Source organism: Sminthopsis crassicaudata, chromosome 4, assembly GCF_048593235.1.
Source record: "Sminthopsis crassicaudata isolate SCR6 chromosome 4, ASM4859323v1, whole genome shotgun sequence".
Lineage (NCBI taxonomy): Eukaryota > Metazoa > Chordata > Mammalia > Dasyuromorphia > Dasyuridae > Sminthopsis > Sminthopsis crassicaudata.
In genome coordinates this window covers 22079570-22106058 of record NC_133620.1, presented here as the reverse complement: position 1 = coordinate 22106058, position 26489 = coordinate 22079570, and the positions used below count along the sequence as shown (strand labels likewise).

Genomic DNA, 26489 nt, shown 5'->3' with positions numbered 1-26489 from the left:
ATTCTACCCTTAGAGATCCAATGTGTTAGCTTAAAGCCGCCTCTGCTGAAAATCAAATATTCTCCCCAGAGGGGACACTCTTTTAATGTCTCTTTAGCTACTTACACTTTAGCTGAGAGAGAGTTCCAGATTTTCCTGATAATCTGCTTTGTAAAAAGGTGTAGGCTAGGGGGAAGCTCTAAGCTTCTTGGGAATCTCTCTTAAGATGGGCAGAAGAAAACAGAATTTAAGAGTGCTATAGAATCCTAAGCTATGCCTACAGTCTACTATCCTAGATTTGTGTCCAAAAGAGATCATCTGTTCTCTGCAAGGACCCTTAAGAAATATCCTAAAGTAAAAAATGGACGAGTACCAAGTCTGAATATTAACTTGATGACTTCTAGGGGTTTTCAAGTGGTCTTTGGATACGGAAGTAATGAAGTGTTTGCTAAATTCAGGATTCTCTTCCATACTAGTTGTGTGTTTCCATGTCACCATGGACAAGTGACAATTACTCAAGCTATATTCATAGCTATAAAATGGGGATGTTAACATCTGTACTGCCCCCACTAGAGAAAGCATTCTGTATGGTAGGCTGGGCCTTCGTCTTTACTATAGAAACTTGTCATAGTTGAATGAGCCTGGAGGACAGATATAAAAGACTTCTCCAATGAAGATTTAAGTTTCAAATACTGTCCTAATCAGTAAGAGATGAACTCGTGTGGCCAAAAGAATGACATTTTCTGGAAGAATAGCATTGGATAGGCTACTTGGTAAGCCCATGAACTTGCTCCCAAGGTGGGAAGCTGGGCAGAGGGGTCAGAGCAGGGAGGCTGCTGAGGGCACCGACACCTGTGACAGCTATATTTTGTGAGGAAAGCTTCAACAATGCTGCTCGGCTTGGAATAAAATTTCGCTTCGGCTGACAACAATGACCAGGGTTCTAGGAGGAGGAATACAGAGAGAGAGAGAAACGGAGAACAAGATACACTGATGTCATCTGAATGCAAAAGTCTGGAAAACAAATTAACTGGTATCCTTGAAAGCCAGAGTAAAAACGACCAGGTGGGAATGAAAGAATAGAAAGTGACTCAGCCAGCACCCTGGACAAGAGCCCTGCCAGTTGCTTACCTCTCTGGGTTAGTTTAGCTATGAAACTGTCTGTGGATTATACATAAGTTTTGCCTACAAGAATACTAAAATTTTATGAGTTTCAGGAGGAATTCATGACACACTATATACCTCTGCATTGAAAAAGAATGGCCTCGGATAAGGAACCCCGGCCATTAGTTTTGAATCACAAAAGCTTTTTCAATTAGCTTGGTGCATGACTTAGGGCTGAGGAGCTACAATGAATCTGTGCAAACAAGAACCACAACTGGATCTGGAGCCAGTCCCCAAGCCCAGGGTGATGATGCTTCTCTTAGGGATTCTTATTCTTTCTCCCCCAAGCAGGAGAGGGAAGAGGGACAGATTGAAGCTTTCAAGTCTCTCTCTGCTAACCACTTCTAGGACGAAGCAGTTTATTCTAAATTGCTAGCCTCTAATTTGGAACTGCCTGAAAGCCAGGCTACAAAATGGAAGGATGCTGGGATCTTAGGCATCAAGGCAAAGTCAGTCCACATGGCGAGTGGTGTTGGAGTTGCCTTTCCCTGCCAAGAGTTTCGGCCAATTCCCAAGGAAGAGAGCCTGAAGCAAGTCCCAGTCCGCCTCTCCCATGGGGTCCCTCCCAGCACAAACTCTAGATAATGGTTCTTTGGAAAGCTCCCTTCTCCAAATGAAGTGGGCAGGGTTATTAAAACACTGCCTGGTTATCCCAGACTTGTGGCAGCCTACTTTCATGTTATTCATATACAACTGTGACAGAGACAGGCAAAATATTTAACTCTAGAAAACACCGGGTGTCTATAATGCATTAACACAACATTTATGCACAGAAAGATACAAATTAAACTTTAATGACATCAGCTCACTACAACTGAAAATTAAGGGCCTCAGAAAGGCTCTTCATGCTCTCTTTTAATTTCCAATCACAAGTTATGGAGCCATTTCTGAGCATTGACATTATATCTATCTATCACATACCTTCTATTAATTAGGGTGATTGCCATGGTAGAAGGTTTGGGGGCAAGAGGACATGCTTACAGAATTTAGTCAAGGAAGAAAATAAAAGCACATTGCAAACATCAGTGAAAAGCAGTTACAGATAATAAGACATGAGATCCCAGATGTCTGTCTCTCTCTCTTCAAATACTAGAGAAGATACAGTGAAGTGACAAACAATACCACTGTCCCAGATTGGTAACTTTTATTTGCATTTTATAGCTAATTTCCTAAAGCCCCATATCCAAAGAAACCAATAATAATAATAATAATAAAAAGCCACATCAGGAACGGAAAGTTAAGAGTGTCTATTAAATTAATTTTTCTTTAAAAAACAATGTTAAATTTCTGAATGAGCAAGATTCACTTTGGCAGGGAGAGGCCCAGCTTCTTCAGGTTCCTCAGCCTGGCATCTAAGCGCCACGAGGGAAGAAGGTGGGCACTTGGGCAGCTTCTGTCCATTCATGAACTCCAAGTCTCCATAGATGCTCAGCTTCTGAAACGAACCAAGGCAGTTTAGAGACTGCTGGCTGGGTGAGCGGACCCACAGCCAGTTGTGCAGAGCAGCGGGAATCCCACTTAGGGGGGCTGGTCCTTCTAAGCAGCAGAGGGAGCTCCCCACGGGGCCTAGGCAGTGAAGTACGGCTACAAAGCCTCGGCTTTTAGAAAGATAGTTTGCAGATTTCTAGGTATCGGAATTCAGGACCCACTTAGGTCTCTAGGGATCCGAAGGCCCTAGTGCCATTCTATGGCCACCGGTGAAATGAGGGTGGAGAAACCCCTTCTCTCACTAGGCTGGAAACAATTCCAATTGCATGTGTTCAAATTCTCACTAATGAAGTGATGATGATGTAAAATAAGTTAATGGGAACTACTCGGTGTGATTATTTGCACTCATCAAGACCTAAGCTGTGTTCTAGCAGAGTAGAAGACCATAGAAAGCACCCCAAAAGCTCTGTCATTATCTGTGGTGGCCATCCCCAAACCTGTTCTCTGTCACAAAGGGGTCCTGGGGAGGGCATTAAGAGCAGCTCAAAGTTAGGAAATCTACATTCTAGTTTTGGTTCAAACACTTTAAAAAGATTAACTGTCAAAAACAACACAAACACAGAGAACAGCCGGCAGGATTCCCAAGCCCTTCAGGAGGCACCGAATCAAAGTCCACAACCTACAGGAAATCATTCTGCTGCCGCCACCTGTCCATGTCCTCATAACCCATTCACACCTGGAGCCATTTCCCAGGTTCTTTCTAGTGTTACCGGCTTCTCTCTTTGGCTCTAAGGCTGCAGACCTGGGCTGCGCCTGCCTGAATCCTCATGCTGTCCAGAGTTGAGCACAGAAGCAGCATCCTGCCTTCCAATCCCAGGCTTTGGGGGTGGGTATCCATGCTGCTCCTGGAGGCTGCCCCCTGGCCTGGCCAAGCCAGAAGTCCTGCCATGGTAAACTCCGAGGTGGCACTTTGGGCCTGAGGAGGGCCAGAGTACACCAAACCAAGGAGGAAGCATGCCCTGGATTACATTGGGCCCTGGATGATGAGGTGTGGGATACAGAGAGAGCAGGAGCCCCAGGGTCAGGAGACCTTGGCCACAGCTTGCTGGGACAAAGGAGCTCCAATCTCCAGGATGCTCTGACTGATGTAAGAACATGAAAGCACCCCGCACGGTCAGACATATTACCCCCGTGAAGCATCTCATCGCCTCATGTTTACCCTTAATGTCTCTTTTGGCTGCTCTGCCAAAGACAAATGGAAGAGTAAAAAGAAATCCCTGCACTAAAAAGCTCCCTACGACCCTTTGGAATCTCCAGAAGGATTAAGTATGGCACCCTGCTCTTCCTTCAATGAGCTTCCAGCATGCTCATTCTCATCCTCCACTCCTTCCATGCCTCCCCACAATCCCACTCCCACACCTCCACTTCTCCCTAAGCCTCGCTTTCATTCTTCCCCAATTCCCCACCTTATCCCCCTCATGCCCCCACCTGACCCCCCCCCCCCCACTGCTCAGGACTCCCAGTCTCTGCCCCAAAGGAGGCTTTTCTCCTAACTATGGGCTCCCTCCAGACATCCTCAAACCGAGTCCTCCCTCCACACTTTTCTAATCCTCCCAGCCTCCGAATTCACTTCAAACTGCCCTCTCCAAAGTTGCCTGTCCCCTCGAATGAGCACTCCTCCCCCCCGCTCATCCCTCCTCCTCAGGTTCCGGGGCTGGCTTGCCATCCACACCAGGTCTCCAACACTGGGGACTCCTCGAGGGAGAGATGGAACAGAATGAGATTAGGTTTGAAGCAGACAGAACACTGGCAAGACTTTTTTAAACTTGGGAAATGAAAAATGCTAGGGTGAAGCTCGCATTTCACACAGTTCTGGGCACACAGCAGGCACTACATAAATGCCTCTCTTCCCTACTCTGATGGAGGTGGGGGAAGAGCCAGGTGGGTCAACATGAGGAGGGATTCGCAGCTTAGGGAGGTACGGGCACCCTCTCCCCATTTCCGGGCTATGCTGCCAGCTGTGCCCATGGCCTCTTCCTTACTGACCTGCCTCATTACCTCCCCCTGAGGTTATTGCCTCAAATCCCCCCACTTCAGTCTGTCTTCTGCCCAGCCAGACATGGACTTGATGGGCCATGAGCTGCTCCCTACCCAGCCCCAGTCTTGCCTTTGAGCTTCCCCACACCTGCTCTCTCCCCCTGCCCTGCCAGCAGGCCCTTCTGCAGCGTGTTTCTCAGGCCTGAGAACCCTAACCATCTTGGGATTTATTATCTTTTCTCTGGATACTCTGCTACATCCCTGTGGGAATGCCACTTTCGCAGGAAGGGGGAATTCTCCCATTTATTGTACTGACCAACAGCAGGCCTCCTCATAGCTCTCACTGCGGTTAGAGGACTAACCAAGCACTTTATTTTATCTCAGTTCTGCCCTGGGCAGTGCCACTCTGCCATGCCCCCTCAGCATAGGCGGATGTTTCGTGCACTTAGTAAGTGCTTGCTGATTTCCTGACAAACCTGGATTCCGGTCTCCCACAATCTTTGACCATGTGGTGTGTTTCTGCCCCAGGACAAATGTGCCATTCCACCACCTACTGTCCACACTGTCCGTCCCTCAGAAGCTGGGGAAAGTGGGGGCCTCTAGGCTTCATGGGCTTCCTGCAAAGAGGCTGCACTCTCACAGAACAGGAAGGAGTCTCAGCAAACAAGGCCCACGCCAATTCCTCGTGCTCCATGCTTCCTCCCAGCCTCCTAGCTGACAGACGAGGAGCCGTCTCAGAGTCTCTAGTCACGGCACGCTTCCCCCAAACCCAAGGTTCTCTGAATGACTCCATGACAGCTCAAGCTCCTCCAAGATCCCTACACCTGTTAAGGACCCTTCTCAGACACCTTCTCCCAGCAGCTAGGACCACCGTGGAAAAATCAGGACTCTCTCAGGCTCCAAGAATAAAACAGGAGAGTGGATTTTAGGGAACAGCAGCACTTGAGAAGAATGTCTCTGGCCAAAAAAACTTGAAAGTGGTTTCCGTATTCAGCCTTAGATGCTTTTATGGTTGACGAAGTGAGAACCCTCCCCTGTGGCTGCCCTTGCTAGACCTGCATCACTTGTTCTTGTGAGACACACAGAGGCCGGCTGGTGGGTCCCGGGCACTGCCCGCGGCTTTGTCCACACAACAGCTGAAGGCTGCTGATCTGAGTAGCCTGCATCCAGCTTGCCTTTGGGTTGAGCGCTTTTCCTCCGGCCTGTGCCTATTCTCAGACATTCCTTCTTCCTGGATTCCAGCCTTGGAGAGGTTTCCTTTCCATGATGGCCCATCCCATCTGCCTCTTGCGTCTGGCTCCTCCTCGTTGCTCCCCTGGCTCACACCATTCTCACTGTCCAGCCCTTCTGCTGGCTGCCCAAGAGCTGTTTCCACAGTACAGGTTGAAAAGGACCTTGCCAAAAGGGGCTGGTAGCCCCCCATCGCTGCTAGGACCTACCCTCATCCCCATTGCCTTTACATTTACAGCCCTCCCCAGCCTGGCTCCAGTCAACTTTCCATTCCATGCTGCCCGTACAGCTTTGCACTTCCCAAGTCCTAGCTTCCAGCCCAACTGTTGCTCCTCCATGTGACAATCCATCTCCTACCTCCTTTGCACATAGGCTCTGCCCACCCCATTCCCCAATTTAAAACTGGCATTCCCTCTTGTCCCTTCTCTTGTGCTCTGCACTCCAGCCAAAATGGACTGCCCGCTCTCTGAACACAGCCTAGTGGAGCAGCTGTGCTTCCACTGTGTGTCAAGTTATGGAGGACCCAGACGCAGGCCCCTTGCCCTCTGCTTGGCACTAGAACCTTAGAGCTGGCGGCTCCCTCACCCACAACAATGTCCACTGTCCCCTCAGAGGGACAAAAAACACCCATCAGCCGGGACCTGGGTGGAGGCTTTGGATTACACATCTGCTCAGATTTTCTTCCCTCGCTTGGCCAGACGTGATCTTTGAGCATTGAGGCCAGAGCCAGCCCTTGCTTCTAAATGTTCCTACCAAGAAGCTGGTCATTTTCCCTCCTTACCAACCCAGAGGATGGGACAGGGAGCAGACTGCTCTAGCCCTGGGCCTTCAGGAGTAAGTCCCATTCCATGGGCCTCCCACTCACCTCAGGTGGGACATACTGCTCCATCGCCGTGGCAACAGTGGCGCAGCAGATCCAGAGTAACACCAGCACTGAGAGCACGAGAGTGATGGTCACGATCCAGCCGGAATTCCTGACAAACAGCAGGGGAGGCACATGAACACCCCAGAGTCAGGAGGACTTCTGCTAGTTGAGGCAGTCCACACTCAGCACAGCTGGACTGGAGGCTCAGGAAGGAGCATAGGGAATTCTCCAGGCCCCTCATGTGCTGAGAGAATCTAAGGGCCTTTTGGGAAGAAGGGGGGGAGAGGGGGCGGCGGCAAATGCAGTCCAAAGACCTCCAGCTTGGGTGTACACCCCATAAGCTATGCTGCTCACTACCTGCTGACCGACAGCTCGGCAGACGGTGTCTTACAATGAATAAAGCTGTGGCAAAAGCCACATTAACTGGAGCCTGAGAAGGAAGGGAAAGGGTGAGGTGGGGGCCTGTTTAGTGGGTGGGCGTTCGGCTATTTCCAAGCAAAGTAAAGAAGTTCCTATTATGCTACTGGCATACAGGAGCACTCAATGAGGAAAGCAGCGAGGCAGCAGAAGAGCTCCGGGACAAACTGTGTCTTAAAAGTGGAAAGCATTACTATTGGGCAATGTGGAAATACTTTTCTTGGCCTCTGAGTATATTAGCTTTTCAAGAAACCAAAACAGCCCTAAAAATAAGGGGAAATATAGGAAAACACAGGGGGAACAGCTTGACTGTTAAAATAATGGAATATTAACACCCCTCAGACCAAAAGCAGAAGAGTGTGTCTTAAGATAAATAAATGAGAAATACATACAGAGAGAGACATTTAAAAAAGCTGTCGCTTTCTCCATCTTCAAAGTAGCCTCTGTGGGTTTGGGAGCCTGCAGGCTGTGGATTTGCTGAAACATAAGGTATGATAGATCATATCAGAAGCCATAACGTACCAATACTGACAAGTCGGGGAAATTGTATTTGAAGCCAGAGGATCTGGGTTTGAATTCCAGCTGTCACTGACTCAATGTGTGACCTTGAGCAAGGTCTTTCCCCTTTTCTGCTTCTTCCTCACTTGTAAAATAAAGACCTCACAAGGAACCCATGTATTTCCAGCAAATAAGATCCCAAATGCAGTTGCCAGTTATACAGAGGCCCCTGGGCATACTTCGTCTGCAGTGGGATGGGGAGTCTGGGGCCCTTGTACCTATGAGAACTTGAGGAAAACATCACCCCTGCCCCTCCTCCCAGGTTCCCCATTCCAAGAGTAAATGTAAAGCTAAGAGATTGTCTTTTTGCTCCAGAGTAATTAAAAACCAATATATGTGGATAAAAATGAAGTGAACTCTGGCAATTCAGACATGCAGCAAAGAAGGAGCTTTGCTCTAAGGCTCTGAGTCACAATTTACCTTCAGACTTCTTTGGAAACTTGGGAAAGCCCAGCTTAGATACAAATGGATAAGACACAAATGGGGCAGATAATCTACAATAGGCTCTGCCAATGCTTTTATGCCAATCTTGAAATAAAACTTACAGGCCATTTTCTTTAAAGGTACATTTTTCCCTTGTGAAGAATGATCCCGATCCGCCTGGGCTGGATACTGAATTTCTGGTTTAGACTGAAAAAGAATCAAAGGGAGCCATAAGCAGCCTGCTGACCAAAGCCCATCCAGGAACAAGTGCTGTCATTGGCACAAAAGGAACTGTCAACAAAGAAATTTTAACACTCCAGCCATGACCCTTGAGTCCCCTGGAGCCCCCATCTGGCTGCCTCCCAGAGATTGAGACAGAACCCCTACTAATCTAGGTTAAAACATGATGAGCCACGTTCAGTTTCACATGGTAAGAGCACCACCGGGATGGCCACATTAGCCCATGATCACGACTGAGTAAGTGTTGAGCAAGCTTACTGCTTCTTGGGGCCTTGCCACCCCCTTATTGATGGCTCCCTGGGCATGGAGCCAGAGGACAGACCTGCATTCCAATCCTGCCCCCCGCCTGACGAGATCCTGGCCTTCTTTTAGCTATAAAACCCCAGAATGACTAGACAGTCTCTCCTAGGTTTTGGTGCCTCTCTGTCAGATGCTGGGTCAACTAATCGACACCACAAACAATGACCCGGGCTGCTAAGACTTTACCCAAACAGGCGATGGGAACAGCTACAGGAAAGTGACTCTAGCTGCTACTTGACACCTTACATTCAAGCCCCTTTACTAAAACTCTAAGGATGTCTTCTATCACCAATCTACATTTTCCAAATTAAAAGAAGGAACAAGGCCTAGATCAGAACAAAATGCTCCTACTCATCCTACAATGAACGTTACCTATCCTATTACTTACAGTTAGTTACAGAAGTTGGTGATCAGGTAATGGTGGTTACTGTCTACAAGATTGCCCGAAATAATGAAAGAAAAGTCAAGCCCTTTCACAGAATTTCTTATTCAAACCTAAATCAAAGAATTATGCACCTTAAGATTTCTTTTGTTTTAGAGTCCTATTTTTAGACAAAATAAGAATTAAACTTTATATTGACAGCATTGAATCAGCTAGGATTTCATTTGATCGAAATAATCATCACGGTATTCATAGGAAGAAGCTTAAAACTCTTTGGGGGTATTCATTAAGAATAGCAGCTTCGAGATCATTTCAGGCAACATCCCAAGGGAAGGGGCACAAAGGGATTCTTCCAGAGAATCTGCTGACTTCAAAGGCCCCTTCCTGCACTAAGCACTTACAGTTCTTCAATAGGCATAACAGGGTCAGTCTACAAACACACACTCACCTGGAAAATGACAATTTTTCCATCATCAGCCTGAAGGTAGAAAGTCCATGAAGAGGTTATGAAGCTCTGTGCTGAGTCCATCATGTCACTCCAGAATGATCTCACCAGTGTCAAAGGGAAAAGCAGGTGCATTTTGGGCATCAGGGACATGAGCTGAAGGAGATGCCAATTTTGAAGCACTGGTTACTTTTTGTATGTGTGTGTGTACACACACACACACACACGGACACAAAAACACTAAACCTTTGTCATTATGGTCAAGTCTCAGATCTATGTGTGGGTGAAACAACATCATAAAGCTTGAATTCCAGGCTGACATTCTTTGCCAACTGGAAAGTTATGGGCTGCGTCCCTCACCATCAGTTGATGCTATAGTTGGAAATAAAAATTATATTTTAAACCTGATAATTGCTAAGTCTACCATGATTTGTACAATAAATACATCTTATTTATTATTTTTAAAACCGAATTCAAAATAGAGTGGGCTTACATGAGAAAATTTCAAAATAAGTATTATCTCTCTTTCCCTCACTGCCCTACCCTCCCAGACAGGATAATTAAAAAAAAATGTATGACTCATTCTGCATTTTAAGTGCATCACTTCTCCGGCAGGATGTGGTATAGCATGTTCTATCTTTAGTCCTCTGGAATCATCCATTATTTTTGCATTCCCACTGCCTTTCCAATGTTTTTCTTTAAAATGCTGTCATCATAAGTTTTCCTATTTCTACTTTTCTTTGCATCAGTTCACAGTTCAAAACTGACCAACTCATCACTTCTCATAGACAAGTATGTGTGTGTGTATACATATATCCCATTATATTCTATCATAAATTTTTGTTGTATCTAGGTGACACAGCGAACATGGACTCAACTTTCTGGGTTCAAATTTGGCCGATACTTCTTGGGTGATGCTGGGTAAGTCATTTAACTCTGTTTGCCTCTGTTTCCTCATCTATAAAATGAGCTAGAGAAGGAATTGCCAACCACTCCAGTATTTCTGCCAAGAAAAACACCAAATGAAGTTACAAAGAGATGGACATGACTGAAATGATTGGCCAACCAACATATTTGACTATTTTATGGGAATGGCTCTTGAGTCTTGTAAATGTGAATAAATTCCTCATATAATTTGGAAATGAAACTTGGCAAACTTGTTGCAAAGTTTTTTTGATAGGTACCTGTTCCTGTTAATTTTAACTGTATTAATTTGTCTGTGCAAAAATCTTAAAAATTTTATATTATCAAAATTGTCCATTTTATCTTCTGTAATTCTATTCCTTATTTGGTTATAAATTCTTTTTTTATCCATAAATACGAAAGGGACTTTCTCCCTCCCTTTATCTCACAAAATTAGCTTACGTGGCCTTTATGTCCAAGTCATGGATCCATATGGACTGAATATTGAAAGGGTTGATTTGTACCTAGTTTCTGCAGATAGCTTTCTAGTTTTCCCAGTGATTTTTGCATATGGCGAATGAGTTTTATTCTAGTGACTGAGGTCTTTAGATTTATTGAACACTTGTGTTTGCTTCTGTATGCTGTGTACCTGAACTGTTCCAATGACTGAGCTGTTTTTAACGAGTATCAGATTGCTTTAATGATTACTACTTTGCAATACAGTTTTTGCTTTACAAATGAACTGTTTCACAGATCTCTATGTAAAACAAATTTATCAAGAGATATAGAGAAGAGAGGCAGGCAGGAATGGAGTTAGTATACAGTATAAGGATATGTGGGGGCTGGAAATAGAGAAGTGATGCAAAAAGTGGGGGGGCCTGGCCAGGACCAAGAGGAAGAACATGTAAAAAGCAGCTATATAAGGACTGGACACAAAAAAGGAGGGTGACATGTTAAGGCTGGGGATGGACACGGCATCTAAGTATGGATGAGGGAAGATGTGGGTGAAGCAAGGAAAAAGTCTCCTCTCTTGGCACTGGAGGTCTCAAGCCAAGCTCTTGATCTGACAGGAGTGATCTCTTTGCACTTCCTTTATTTTGCATTCATTTAGAGGGTTCTTTTGGGGGGAGGGAAGGAAGAATTTTTGTTGGGATAATAGGAGGCTACAAAACTGAGAGGCAGCAGGAGGAGAGAAAGAGGAAGGGAAAGAGACAGAGCAAGCGCAAACATGATACCAAAGCAAATATAGATTTATTTATTAATTTTTTTTTTTTTGGAATGGGGATTTCACTTTTTTTTTTCTTTTCTTTTACTAAAGTTGAATTTGTACAATGCAAATTTATATAGAGAATCGTATTTTGAGATGTGGTACTGCTAGGCTCCTTTCCCCTTTTTTGTCCCATTATTTTTTCTGATACTCATATAGCTCCAGGGTTATCCAGTAGATACCTCTCAAATATTTTATATCTTCTGTATTTTGAATGAAACCTCTTTCTAGCTCTTATTGCTGGGTTTTGGTAATATGTAGGAATACTGATGACATATGTGGCTTTATTTTATATTCTGCAACTTTAGTAAACTAATTTCAATTAATTTTATAGCTGGCTCTTGAGGGTTTTCTAAGTAAACCATCAGATCTTCTGTATAAAGTAATAATTTTGCTTCCTCTTTGCCTATACTTATCCCCTTGATTTTCCTTTTCTTGTCGTACTGCTATAACTACCATTTCTAGATCTATGATAACATTGAGCAATGAAGATGGGCAATCTGGCTTTATAGGTGATCTGACTGGCCTCTAACTTTTCTCCACTACATATATTTGCTCTTGGTTTCATATAGTAAATATTTACTATGTTAAGAAAAAAATTCATTTCCATGCTTCCCAATGTTTAATATTTGTATTGTTGTTAACTTGGCTTTATGCTTATACTTTTCCTTTTATTGTTTTTTGAATGTTTGATAGAATTCACTTTTAAATCCATCAGTTATGGAATCTTTTTATTTGGGATTTCATTTGTGATTTGTTCATATTTTTGTGATAGTGTGTTATTTAAGTAGTGAACTTTTTTTTTTTTTGTCAACCTGGGTCATTTAAATTTTTCAATATCCATTTCCTGCAAGTTGTCAGTTTTACGATAAGAAAATTTTGATCCTCTTGTATTTTCTTCTCTAAAATGGTAGCTAGAAAGTTATGTCAAAAATATATATGATTTCATTGGTTCAGGATACTAATGTATCTTATCTGTGAGTCAGTGTGAGGTTCTCTCTGCAGCAATCTGGTGGCTGAATTCCTCTCTGAATTTAACAGTGATAGACACATAGCCTTGTCACTCAGAGCCCGTACTCAAGATTTTGTGTCAGCAGAGCTTGTGTTCCATGTATACAGAGGATCAACTCCATGACACAATGAAGCACCAGAATAGCACTGAACTGGAGAGCCAGCTGTTTTTGCATTGTCTTTCCCTTCCCAACAAAACAAAACACAAACCACGGGCAGCTGGGAATGAGCAACAACAAAAATGACACATGATTTCATTCTTATATACACTTTATGGTATACCAAATGTAATCCCTGGTATCTATACTTAGGATTATATTTAGGTAATCTTTAAATTCTGGATTATGTCTTCTTCCCCTCAAAGCTATTTAGCTTTGGGCAGTAAAGATGAAACAACTTTTCTAGGGAATAATACACCTGCCTTGTCTACCTCATTGGCTTCCAGGGAGCTGCCTTCGTCAAATTAAATGTAACTTCACACTTGGGTTTCAAATCTCCTGTTTAGTTTGTTCACCTCCCTCTGTACAAACACCAATCCATATTTCCCCTAAAATGGGAGTACTAAGAACTAGACGCAATTCCCTAGATGTGATCTGGCCAAAGCATGAAATGACAGGCTTTTATCCTGGCTAATTTTGGGCATTTCTATCAACATATTACTTTTTATTTCAAAACAACTAATTTATATTGAATTTTAATTGTTTCTGTTTCTATTAGTTAAGGACCATGCTAAGTGTGAAGGGGCAGGTCAATTCTCCAAAAGCCCCCAGAGCTGTGAACCATAACACCCCTGAAGGAATTGCAAACCAGCCTTTACTGATGGGCATGTGGCTTGTGGACTGGGAATGAAATAAATTAGAGGCAAGAGGGCAGGGGAGAGAGGTCAAAGGATGCACTTGTCTCTCTCAGTCTCTTGTATCGTTATCACCCTCTCAAATGAAGGGATCCATTCTTCGGGTCAGAACTGGATCCCCAGCAGTCACTAGCAGGTGGCCCCCATAACATCTATTAAGTTCAAATTATTGTTTCTTGAGTACCTATACCACAGAACTACTACACATACTACTAAAACCCATAGGCCTTTTTCCCATCTTGGAATTGATCTTTATATTTATCCCTATTAAGTGCCACCTCAGCAAAGATGGCCATTGTTTGGCCTATTAGGCTCTTTTTGGAACCTGAGACTCTGACCAAGACATTTGCTGATAAGTTAAATGTTTCATAACAACAACAACAACAACAACAACAATAATGATCTGCTGTAAAAAAGGAAGGGAGGGCAGATTGTGGACTTACTTGTTCTTGTCTCAACTCGGCAAACGGCAGCTGACTCTGGCAGCCCAGATGGCAAGCAAACTGCTCACCAGGCTGGGAGTACGCCTCTGTGCAAGCTGAGAGAGAAAGAGAGTGAGCTGACCTTCAGAGAAGGTGTGCAAGGCTCCTGACTGAAAACACATTATATCAGAAGGTGTTCCAGGATAACGCAGGTTCACTTGGTTATTCTTGTTAAGCGCCACATTTCAGTCAACAAGCACTGATTAAGTGGTTACTATGGAACAGCAAGAAAAGAAAGAGCTGGGCTGGAGGAAGTCAGGGATGATCCTGGGAAAATGGAGACGCAAAAACCTGTTTTGTCCATTAATAGCCATATAACTATGAGTATGACGTCCTCTCTAAAGCCTCAGTTGCTCCCCTGTAAAGCTGGGCTGACAGCAACTCTCTCGGGTTCTCCAATCAGAATGCACATCAAAGTGCTCTGAAAACTCACATGTGGATGTAAGCTGGTGATAGTCATCACCGAAAAGGTGCTCACACACAAAAGTGCTCCACAGCTCATGCATCAATAGCCCTTTATAATACACAGTGCTTTCTTTCCCTCAGGACAAACACATAAGCTAAGTGGAGTAAGCATTGTTTTATTAGAAGAAAGCCCTGAGCTCAGTCGGGAGAGGCGACCTAGAGAGCTGAACTATAACCATGACATTTAATTGGACCTGGCTTTTTTTTTCATTGTAAAAAATAAATAGCACTGGCAATAATCAGTGCAAAGTTTTCATGAAGAAAATGCTTTATAAGCTTTAAAAATGTTTTATGAATGCCATTACAGAGAAAAATCGATCCAATGAAAGTTTGCGGTGAAGTGGCTAAGGTTATTCATTTGGCCAATCTGTAGCAAATTCAGGACTCAAACCCAGGTTTATCTTGGACTCTAAGCCCAGGGTTGTTTCATCGCCCCACAAACACATCAATGTTTCTTTCAAATTTTCCCAAGTACACAGTGCCTCCAACCCTGACCTGGGAACAAAACATTAGAGATAGAGAACTAACAAAGAACAAAGAAAAACATTTTAAAAAAAAGACTCAAAATAAAATAATTAAGCAAGACATTAAACCGAGAAATTTAGGGCACACTGTAAAAGGCCTATAGATTATAATTTTTCTAAGCTGGTGATGAAAAGTTCAAATGAAAATTAAATAATAAAGTCTACTGGAGTGTGAGTGTGACACAATCCTTTTATTTTGTCCATTACACCAGTTCTTTTCCTGGTACTGGGCCCAGTGAGAATGATGGGAATAATACAACTTTAAGAAAATTAATCCACCAATACTGTTTCATATTACAGCTAGATCTTTTTCAACAAAATCTGAGATTAGTGATGTAACTGACAAAAGAATTCATGTTTGTCGTTTTCTTAGAATAAAGCACAAAATGCATTATTTAATTTTTAGTGGAAGCCCTGATTCAGCAAATTTCACCGGCCATGCCAACCAACCTAAGACTGAAAAAATCTCAGTGAGGATAATTATAGCCTCTCAGAAGATGTGGTGATGAATTGGGAGTGCAGTAATTACCACTTCATTTGTTTAAGCCAAATGGTTGGTAAAATAAAGGCCTCCCAACTCCAGCAGAAAGCCAACATTGTCCCAGATTTGAGGTGGAGTTACAGAAACCTCAGCAATCTGGCAGTTATGAAACTGTGACAACTGCAAAGTGTGTATGAAACTAAGAGAAGATACTTGGTATTCTTTAAGTAAACGCAACAAAGACCAAGGGCCCTTGAATGTCATCGGCATGCCGTCTTACCAGATTCACACTCCAACTTCGTCCGATTTAAGTCAATCCCATCGTCCACAAACTGACAAATTGAAAACAGCCTGCAGCCTCTCTGGCAGGCGTATAGCTCCTCCTCCTGTGGAGTTAGAAGACCAGAGGATATTACCAAACGGCCAATAGTATTCCAGAGGAGCAGGCTAAAAGAAAGCATAGTTAGTTAACATCTTCTAGAAAGTCTGTTTAAGTTAATTTATTAAAAGGAAAACCGATGGTGGGAGTTGGGGGTAGCGCCTCCATGCCCGGGCTGCCTGGAAAGGCTTTTGGTGCTTCCTTCTGAGGCCGATGCAGCAAGAGGGCCCATTACCCAAATAAATGGTCGGTTTTCCTTTCTACCTTCTTTGGCAAAGTGCGAAATCCTGCTATTTAAGACCCTCTCCCCCTGCCCTGATGGGTCCAGGCTGCTGCTGAACGGTGGCAGTGACCAGTCCAAGGGGGCCCCCGGCTGCACATCAGCCACAGCCCTAACACGGATGTTGGAAAGGTGGCCTGGTTGTGTCATTCCAAAATTACAGGCTAACACCTAGCTTTATTCAAATTAGACTCTTTGGAGAAAAACCTATGGCGTATGTTTAGACCAACATTCAGTGAAAAGAATTCCCCATTAAACAAAGCACTTCAATTGTCAGACACCTGCAGATGGGCCTCTGAAGATGGCTAGAAGCATGATTTTCCCATCCTGGATAAGGTGAGCTGCCGGCCTGGTCTACTACCTCTGTTCCCCTCTTTAACAAGAGAGTGGATCTGAGGCAGTGGATCGCCAAAGGTCTCAGGGAATTGGCCATAAAGCCCATACAACCTGGATAACTAATGTGAAAACCAAAGCCCTCAACTTACTGGGGGATCTGCTGAATGCAAACTGGCAGGCCTGGTAAGGATGCAAGAGGCACAGGCTCACACCAGTTACCAACAAGGCGGGGAGCGTCTCAGGCCCTCCTTCCCAGCAGGACTAGGAACTTCATGCAGCACAACAGCCAGGTAAGAGAAGGCTGCAGCCACAGCGCACAATTCTGAGGGAAAATTTTTTAGGCCCCAATTCTAATTCCATTCTGTCAAATAGATGACATTTGGAAAGCGCAGAGCATAGGACCCGGCACACAGTAAGCACTTTGATCCTTGCTCCTTCTTGAAGTAGGCCCATGGCATGACAGATGACCTCACCTCTCAGGCAATGCTGCCAACTCTGTAGCCCACCTGCTTCGAGGCAGCTCAACTGCATTGTTTTTGGAACACCGTGTCCCGCATCTTCAAAGGCAGGAGGAGCTTTACAGAATCTTTCAAAATGGATTTTCTTTTGAGAACAGGCTAACCTAATAAACTACTGCCCAGGGGGAGGTCCCTTTCAACTCTAAAACATTCATAATATTTTTTATGTTTGTCCTGAGAGAAAAAGACTATGTGAACAGAGATAAACAAAGGAATGGGGAAGAACCAGGAAAGCCCAAGAGGCTGAGCCTTGAAGGACAGTGATTTTGGAACTATAGGTAAGGAAGGAAGGAATTCTAAGCACAAGGGACCAAGATTTGGGAAATAGCTAATAGTCACAAATGGTAAAAAGCATAAGGGAAAATAAGGGGAGATAAAGCTGGGGATTCTGGCTGAAGGTCAGACTGGAGAGGGCCAAGAACACCAGGTTAAGTGTCAGAAAATATGCTCTAGAAAACCCACCCAATGGGCACTAACCCTGTGTATTATTCTTTTTTAAAAACTTTATTAAAGCTTTTTATTTATGAAACATACACATGGGTAATTTTTCAACATTGACACTTGTAAAACTTTCTGTTCCAGATTTTTCTCTTCTTCCCCCCACCCCCTCCATTAGGTGGCAGTTATCTAACACATGTTAAATACGTAAAAAAAGTATGTTAACTATATATATACATGGATTTATCTTGCTGAAAAAAAAAAAAAAAAAAAAAAAAAATTGGATCAAGAAGGAAAAAAACCCCAAGAAATAATATGCAAACAAATATCTACAGAAAGAGTGAAAATGCTATGTTGTGATCCACACTCAGCTCCCACAGTCCTCCTGTGTATTATTCTTGCCCGCTATACTTGATCAAATTATGTAACTATACATGAGGAAAGTTAAAAGGAAAAAAAAAAAAAATCAAAAAATCCTAGGCTCTGTATGTGCCAAAATGTTTGTGGCAGCTCTTTTTGTTGTAGCTAGAAACTGGAAGTTGAATGGATGTCCATCAATTGGAGAATGGTTGGGTAAATTGTGGTACATGAATGCTATGGAATATTATTGCTCTGTAAGAAATGACCAGCAGGAGGAATACAGAGAGGCCTGGAGAGACATATCAACTGATGCTGAGTGAAATGAGCAGAACCAGAAGATCTCTGTACACTTCAACAACAATGCTGTATGAAGATGTATTCTGATGGAAGTGGACATCTTCAACATAAAGAAGAGCCAACTCACTTCCAGTGGATCAATGATGGACAGAAACAACTACACCCAGAGAAGGAACACTGGGAAGCGAATGTAAATTGTTAGCACTACTGTCTATCTACCCAGGTTACTTATACCTTCAGAATCTAATACTTAATGTGCAACAAGAAAATGGTATTTACACACATATATTGTATCTAGGTTATATTGTAACATGTAAAATGTATGGGATTGCCTGTCATCGGGGGGAGGGAATGGAGGGAGGGGGGGATAATTTGGAAAAATGAATAAAAAAATTAAAAAAAAAAAATCCTAGGCTCTTCCCTTCTCAAATCCCTCCTCTTCACTCAGCTGCCAGAGGCATAGGGGTAATTATGTCAACCCATCCCTCCACTGCCACCCTCCCATCAGAGGATGTTTGGCGACTCTGAGCAGACCAAATACCTTCAGCTGAATAAAAGCCTTGCTCATGTGGCTCCAGTGACTTGGCCCACGATGCCAGTTTCTGGATTCGCTGCACACACGACTGCCCTTTTATTTGCTGTGTAGATTCAGATAATTCAGCCTCCTGCTGTTCCCTCAATGTCTCTGTACACTCACTCATCCCCTTGTAACTTCGATCTCCAGGACCTTTAGTGTCCTTCAAGGCTCGTTTGAAGTACTGCCACTAATTCCCTCAGTTGTTCCTGCTTTCCTCCTCACATCATCCTGTATTTATCTAGTCTCTCTTCCCCATTCAGAAGGCAAGCTCCTTGAGGGTAGGGATTTTTTCATGGGAAAATACATGCATACATATATGTACACACAGATATATAGATGCATGTACACATATATAGTGAGTGCTTAATATTTGTTGAATGGAAAAGAAAAAAGCAGAAATAGTTTAGATTCTTCCAACTAACAAAAATCCTTAGCCTTTCCCCACACATACATAACACTTAAAGACATGTCTGAATTACTGAAATTAGGAAGCAAACAGTGTTGTTAAAAGAACATGGATCTGACATGAAAAGAACAGGGTTGAATCCCATTTTGGGCCTGTGTGTCTCTCCACTAAAATGACCAGAGATGACGCCCAACCAAAGGCCCAGACCTCCCTCAACTCCAGAAGCACTAATTCGTGCCACTCTGACATCATGCTTCCTGCGCTGGCACTAGCCACCTTCTCCCCCACCGCCCACAAGCTGCCTGCGGGCAGGAGCTCCCTGAGTGCTCAGGAGCAGCGCCTGGAGGCCTTTTGGTAAGTGCCCTGCAGAGGCTCCCAAAGTGAGGCCCTTTGCTCAGCACAGACATCGCTTCCCAGTCCTTCTGGTCACCTCTGATCCCCCTCTGCTGAGAAAACTCCAATCTCAGCAAAGATAGGGGGGTAATTTGTCATTTCCTTTCCCAGCTCACTTTTCTGTTGAGGAACTGAAGCACACGGGATTAAGTGAATTGTCCAGGCTCAAGAAGCTGGTTAAGTGTTTGGAGCCAGATCTGAATTCAGGAAGATGACGTCCCTCTACCCGCTGTGCCACCAAGCCGCCCCTGCCTGGCCTTGGATAGCGAACTTTATTAGGTTTTGGATGCCCCCTTTCTAATCAATAAACATTTATTATGCACCTGACAGGAACTGCTAAGTGCTAGAAACACACACACGTGCACGCACACGCGCACACACACACACCACTGAAGGAGCTTACGACTTAAAGAGGAAGTAAACAAACATGTCTATGTCTCTGTAGACAGATACATATACACACACATATGAACTATTAGCAGGAAGTCATTAACCAGGGAGAAGGCTCTGGAATTAAGAGGGAGTGGAAAGGCTCATGCAAAAGGTAAAGCCAAGGAGAGCGGCAGTTGGAGCAGAGCGCTCCCGGCACAGGGCACACCCGGAGAACAGACCTAGAGCCGAGACCCTGGGAGGCCGCGGTCACGGAATAACTCGGCCCGTGTCACCGGGATGAAGAGCACTTGTCCGAGAGGGAGGTTTAGGGAGACAGACACGACAGGAGGGGACTCGAAGGCCAGAGGATTTTGTATCGGGTGCTTTAGAATCATGTCTTTGCTGCTGGAACCGAAGCGGAGAAAGACCAAGGCCAGAAGCAGCTCCTACAGATTGTACAGAGATGGATCAGAGGAGAGGAAGGGGGAGTGCTCGAGAGGTGAAATTGATAGGTCTTGGCAACAGCTTGGGAGGGGGTGCGTGGGGGGGTGTAGAAAGGCGTGCAGGATGATCTGGGCGTGAGCCTGAGGGTCTGAATGTGTGTCTTGGGAGGGAGTGACTGGCCACAACGCCAGGTGCCCCAATGCTCCTCCCTTTGTGGAATGGAGGGAAGAAAGGGGATGGGCACATTTCAATCCCCACTGCCCCCGGCCCAGGCATGCACTAAACACTTTTTATCCTGGGAAGGCAGGGGCCACTATTATCCTTAAAATCGGAGAAACTGAGACAGTGACTTGCCTTGGGTCAGCCGGCTATTCAAGGCCCAGTACTTTACCTCCTCCTCCACCCCCCATAGGACCTTGAATCAATCAACAAAGCTTTGTTAATCCCCTCCTTTGTAACAGGGGCCCCACAATAATAGTTGACTTTCTAGAAGGAAATAAAGCAGTGGATTCCCGGGAGGCTGGCACCTGCTGCCCGGGTAACCAGAGAACGTAGGGGAATCCAGGACGGAGGGCTCCAGCGCTCGGGGCCTGGGGGGGAGGGAAGTTGGGGTCGGTCTGTCCCACGGTCCAGGCCCCCCTCCGCACGGCCGATGCCGAGCTTCCAGGAGGCCGCCCCTCGTCCGCTCTCCCCTCCGATGCCTCCCGTCTATCTCGTGGTTAGCTTTGCAAACGCTGTTGGATCGTGATGTTTCTCACAAACCAGACCTCAGCCAGGCTCCCCGGGGACGGGAAACGTTCCCGCCTCTCCCCTGGCAGGAGGTGCTCGGCGGCATGGCACGGCCAAAGTTCCCAGCCGCTGAGGGTGCGGGCTGCACACCAGAGCCTTCCATTGGGAGCCCCCCATCCCTCGGAGTACCCGGAGGATTCTGGGATCCGTTCTGATTTGTGGTGACCCTTCCTTCTTTAAAAAAGAACCTCCGGCACCAGGCCCGAGGGCACCGCCATGCCCTGGGGTGGCGGCCCGAGGAGGATGCTGGCCCAGCGGGAGAGAAGGCCGGCGGGACGGGGAGGGTTAGGCCGCTGGGACCGGTCCCCGCCCCCCCCAAAGGCCCAGGGGCTCCCTGGGGAGCCCCGGCAGACGGGCAGCCCTGGGGGAGAGGCCAGGAGGGCTGCAGACAGGGAGGACTCCTCCCCATCCAGGCAGGAATCCAGGACAGAGAGCTGGGGGGCTCCTGAGCGTCTGGGGGGAAGGGAGCAGGCTAAGGGGAGGAGGGAGAGAAAAAAAGAAACAAAAGGGCCCAGGGAAGAGGGAAACAAACAAGGAGGCGGCGGAAGGGGGGGGAGGAGTCCGAGGGGCCAGGAGTCCGAGTGGGAGGAGCAGCAGGAAGGGGGAAGGGCAGCAGGTAAACAAAAGAGGGAGAGAAAAGCAGAAAAAACGACAAAGGAGAAGAGGATAAAAACCGGGGGGGGGGGGGGGGGGAGACGCGAGGGCGGGGCAGGGGGACAGGGAGGGGACGAGAAAGACGAGCCCCGAGATAGTCACGGGGAGGGGGGTATCCGGGCCTACCTTGGGGTACGTGTGCAGGGGGTAGGTCATCTGGCAGGCGCGGTGGCAGGACGCCGTGTCGCCCAGCACCGAGTCGAAGCCCTCGGCCGAGGCGGCCCCGGAGGCCCGGGGCAGGCCCAGCGCCGCAGTCAACAGCAGCGGGAGCAGCAGGGCCGGGGTCCGGGCCCGGGGCGCCCCCAGCGCCGCCATCTTGTCTCGTTCCTTCGGTTGCCTCGGTTGCCGCGGCCGCCGCCTCCTCCTCCTCCTCCTCCTCCTCCTCCTCTTCCCCTGAAGGTGGCTGTTTTCCTTCCTCCTTTTCCTTTTCCTCCTCCTCCTCGTCTTCCCGCCCCCTTCCGGTGCCTCGGCCACTTCCGCCTCCGCCGCCCCGCCTCCGGGTCCTCAGTATAACCAGGGCCACAGCTACCTCCTTTCTAACGAACTTCCCAGACGCTCTAGCCTCGCGAGATACACATCCCAGGTCGCCTCTGAAGGCTTTCAGGGAAATGTAGTTTGCTCCACCCTGGGAGGCCGGGAGGTGGTGGGGTCTCCGTCCCGAACGGAACTACACGATCCGACCGGAAGTGCGGCCATCTTGCTTCCGGAGTTAGCGCCGGCGCCGTCCGGGGAGAGCAAGGATTCCTGGAGGCGGTCCCTGCCCGCGCGCGCCACAGCAGTTTCCCTGGTGGGTCAGGCTGAGCTCGGGAAGCGGCACCGGCATTTTCAGGGAGGAAGAGTAGGAATGGGCGGACAGGCAGCTTTGAAAGACCAGAGGCTTCCGAATTCGGGGTGGGGGGGCAAGGGGAAGGAGGGTCTGAGGCGGGTCCGTGGTTTGAGGGCCTTCTGGATGGTGGATGATTGGCTATCCGTGGCTCAGAATCTACTTCCTCAGGTGATTGGTTGCCCGTTGTTAAGGCCCCTTGGCTTCCGTAGGGGATCGGCTCCCTGTTGTTAGCGTGATTGGTTGCTCGTTGCTAGGGCCCCGACTTCCAGAAGTGATTGGTTCCCAGTTGGGGGTGTTCCTTTCCTGGTCCTGACCCCTTAATACTCTGAATGGTAGCGTCCCATCACTTAGGGAGCCTCTGGAACAACTCTTTGACGCTTTACGGCTGGCAGAACACTACAGATATGTTGTAGCTTGGGGGGGTCGCGGTCCGGCCCCATCCACCCTGGCCTCTCGGGGCGCTCTGACGACCCGGCTTTGGAAGAGCCCAAGAGGAGGAGAAGGAGGAGCTGCTGAGCCCAGAGAAAGCTGGGAGTGTGCCACAAGGAGAAGATCTCCGTCCTCCATCCTGGGGACATCTCCTCGGGATGTGGTGGAGGAGCCGTGCAAGCGGAGACCCCGCTTCATGGAGAGGGAGGAGCGTGGGCAAAGTGGGAGCACCGACCCACGGAGGGCCCGCTGCCTTTGAGAGTCCGAGGGCTCCTGAGCCAAATTCAGGGCAATTGGCACAGCACCAGAGCAGCACATCCAGCCTCATCTTTTGTTTGATTATGATGGTAAAAAGGAGCAGTAGAATGTCCACTCTCCAACACATTTAAGTGTGGAAGGCTTTGCCAAAGCTTACACGGAAAGCTCAGAAGCTATAGGAAGAATCCGCCTCAAGAAACTTATGGAACAAGTGAATTCCCCACCTCACCCAATTCCCAGAGAGAAACGAAGCCGGGATGGATCACTATGCTGAGGTGCCAGGACAGGATTTTATCTAAAAGGTGAATTACAGTCTGGAATCAAGAGCTCTTGAATACGTTTCTACCTGCCACGATCCAAAAGATCCAGGGAGAGACTTCCTGTGCCAAGGCGGGAAAGCATCCCGATGAATTAGGTATGCGAGAGACTTCTCCGCTTCTTGAGCTGGAGATGGCATTTCAACGGCACAAGCGTTTGCCTGGCTTTTAGGACAGAGGGTTTGGATGAATCTTCAAGCAGATCCTACAAAACTGGTGGTGCTGCCTAAACGAGAAAAACACTTCAAAGAGGAGAGGGAAAGCATGAAGTAGGGAGGTCAGGAACACCTGGATGTAGCAAGCTCCGAGTTACTACCAGCTCACACAGAAGACTGGAATAAACAATCATTAAAGTACAAGAGTGAGCTATTGCCTGCCCCAAGTACCAGGACGACGCCAAGAGCAACAATCAGACACACATCTGGGGTTCCTATTGGAAAAAAAGTGGATGGTGGACGACTCCTTTGTCAACTTTTCCTCCTGTACCGGAGAAGCTGGGAAGGAAATCAGTAATGCTCATGAATCTATTCCTGATGCTGTAGTGGGAGAAGAGCAAATGAATAGACCCAAATGAGGAGGTTCATCAAGAGAAACAGGAGAAGAAACGAAGAGTAGTTCAGATAGTTAGGAAGAAAAGTAAATTTATGAAAAATTGAAAAGAATAAAAGCTAAGGAAGCCAGAGGCAAGGAGCTCATGTAACTCCAAGAGACGAAGAGGCCCTGTAACAACACACATGTGCCTATAGAAGAGGAAGTGGAAGCATAGATGATGAAATATCAGTGGCCACATGATCCTGTGGCTTCTTTCCTTGGACTTTGAATGAGATGCAGGATACCAACGTGTATATATTTTTAGTCTTGTGGCAAACATTGAAAAATTCTCATTTTTCTTAGTCTTTGAAATAAATTTCTGCAGCTCTTTCATAAAAAGAAGCAGACTTTGAATTTCACAAAAACCCTGAGAGGTAATTACTATTCTCATTTTAGATATGTATAAACTGAGGCCTAAAGGTAATCTTGCCCAGAAGTAACAACCCACAAACCTTTGTTGAATGTTTACTGTGTGCCAGGCACCAAGGGCAAAACATGACCTGCCCTCAAGGAGCTTATGTTAAATTATCGTAGCCAGCCTTTATGTGTAGTGCTTTAAGTTTTGCAAGATACTTTACAAATACAGTATCATATGATCCAACAACTTTTTGGGTGAGTACTGTTATCTCTGTTTTACAGACAAAGTCAGTGCGGACACAGATTAAGTGATTTTTCCACTTAGTAGTAGCCACATAGCTAGTAAGTGTCTGAGGTCAGATTTGAATTCAGATCTAACCTGATTTGCTCTGTGTATTATGAAATTGATTGGATGGGGAAGAGGAGGTGGGGTTTAGACTAAAAATCAAAAAGGTCAGCAAACAGATGAGGAAGAAGAGAATTCTAAGCTTGAGGGAAAGCCAATAAAAAGTCCCAGAGCATAGCTGAGAAGTATTTGTGGCGGGATTTGAACTCCAATCTTGCTGACTCCAAGCCCAGTCTGCATCCACTATGACCAGTTCTGGTGGAGATGAAGGGTTGTTGCCCAATGTCCTTTGTGGTCTGGTAGTGGAAACAGCAGCCTTTGTTCCACCTTTGCTGGAAGGTGTGCACTGGGCAAAAATATTTGTAGTGGCTCTTTTTATGGCTCTTAATTCAAAAAATTGGAATTAAATTATGGTCTATGAAGGAAATGGAATATTATTGTTCTAAAAAAATGCTGAACAGGCTGATTTTAGAAAGGCCTGGAAAGATTTACATGAACTGATGCTGAGCGAAACAAGCAGAACCAGGAATACAGTATACACAATAACAACGAGACTGTATGATGATCAACTATGACAGACTTGGTTCTTCTTGGTGGTTTGGGGCTCCAAAGCAATCCCAATACTCCTTGGACAGAAAATGCCATCCGCATCCGGAGAGAGAACTGTGGAGACTGAATGTAAATCTATGTTTACTTTTCTTCCTTTTTTTTTCTATTTCCCTTTTTGTTCTGATTTCTCTCCTAAAAACGATGTATAAATATGCTTTAAGAAATTAATGCATATATGTGACCAGATAAATAAACAAAAAAAGGAAACAAGAGGATGAGGAAGGTGTGCACTGGACATGGATGGATGGGTTCAGGGTAGGTCTGACTGTAAATTTTCTCCCTAGAGGCAGTTCCTTGGACTCACATACTGGAAGTGGCTTCAGATACTATCTAGATCACTTATCCCCTTTGCCTCAGTCATCTTAACTGTAAAATGGGGATAATAACAGCATCTACCTCCTAGGGTTATTGCGAGATTAAAAGAGATAAAAAGTACTGAGCATAGTTGTTGGCATATAGTAGGTACATAATGCTTATTTCCTTTTTTTGTGTAAAGGGAATATGGTACTTGTACTTCCTGGGTGAGTTAAGTGACCCCAGAATGCTGAAGCATTCTCTTGGACCCAGAGGTCTGAAGGAAGTGATCCCACCAGACATTCAGCCAGCATGTGACAGGGTGCTAGATCCCTCTACACATTACCTCAGTTGAGCCTTCGATAGGATGGAAAGAGCATTGGCCGGAGAGTTAGAGCTGCTTTTGCTTCTTATTGTCTCTTCTGGGCAAGTCTTCACCCCTTTGCTGATGGATATCCTCATGAAAGTGGGTGATGATATTTTTCTTTACACAGTGCCCTCAGATTTATATGATGCCTTGTCATGAGATCTGGGGTACAAGGACCATCTCTGTCTTACGGATGAGAGAACTGAGATTTAAGGGGTAAGGCGACATGTTTGTAGTTTGCTCTTAGTCACACATCTAGGAAGCATCAAGAGCCAGGACCATCCTCCCATGAACGCAGGCTGGACTGGTGGAGGTTAGCAGTAGCAGATCTGTAGGTCTTTATCGTACATATCTCTTTAGTTTGTACCTGCTGTAAAACCATCTCTCACCCACTGCTG

The 26489-nt window shown here is 46.0% G+C and overlaps 2 protein-coding genes across 8 annotated transcripts in view; one reads left to right on the top strand and one right to left on the bottom strand.

Annotated features, from left to right (window-relative positions):
* Positions 1-1905: 1905 nt before the first annotated feature.
* On the bottom strand, positions 1906-22175 carry TMEM59 (transmembrane protein 59). Of its 2 annotated transcripts, none has more exons than XM_074265870.1 (8): positions 21824-22175; positions 15735-15840; positions 13946-14040; positions 9472-9624; positions 8224-8308; positions 7513-7597; positions 6704-6812; positions 1906-2578 (listed from the first exon to the last, which is right to left on the bottom strand). In XM_074265870.1, exons 1-8 carry the CDS (start codon positions 22010-22012, stop codon positions 2423-2425), a joined length of 978 nt encoding a protein of 325 aa, XP_074121971.1. In that variant the 5' UTR covers positions 22013-22175; the 3' UTR covers positions 1906-2422. The 2 variants fall into 2 exon arrangements, with proteins under 2 accessions (XP_074121971.1, XP_074121973.1); XM_074265872.1 differs by having other exon boundaries at positions 1906-2575; positions 21824-22012.
* The window catches only part of TCEANC2 (transcription elongation factor A N-terminal and central domain containing 2), a 27715-nt gene continuing 22828 nt past the window's right edge, over positions 21603-26489 (top strand). Inside the window, exon 1 of one of the 6 annotated variants that reach the window (XM_074265882.1) lies at positions 21603-21659. Coding sequence is in view for 2 of the 6 variants with exons in the window: in XM_074265878.1 (XP_074121979.1) it covers positions 26198-26307 (110 nt within the window). In the remaining 4 variants the exon portion in view is untranslated. The other 5 variants (XM_074265880.1, XM_074265883.1, XM_074265879.1 and 2 more) reach the window with 5 other exon arrangements.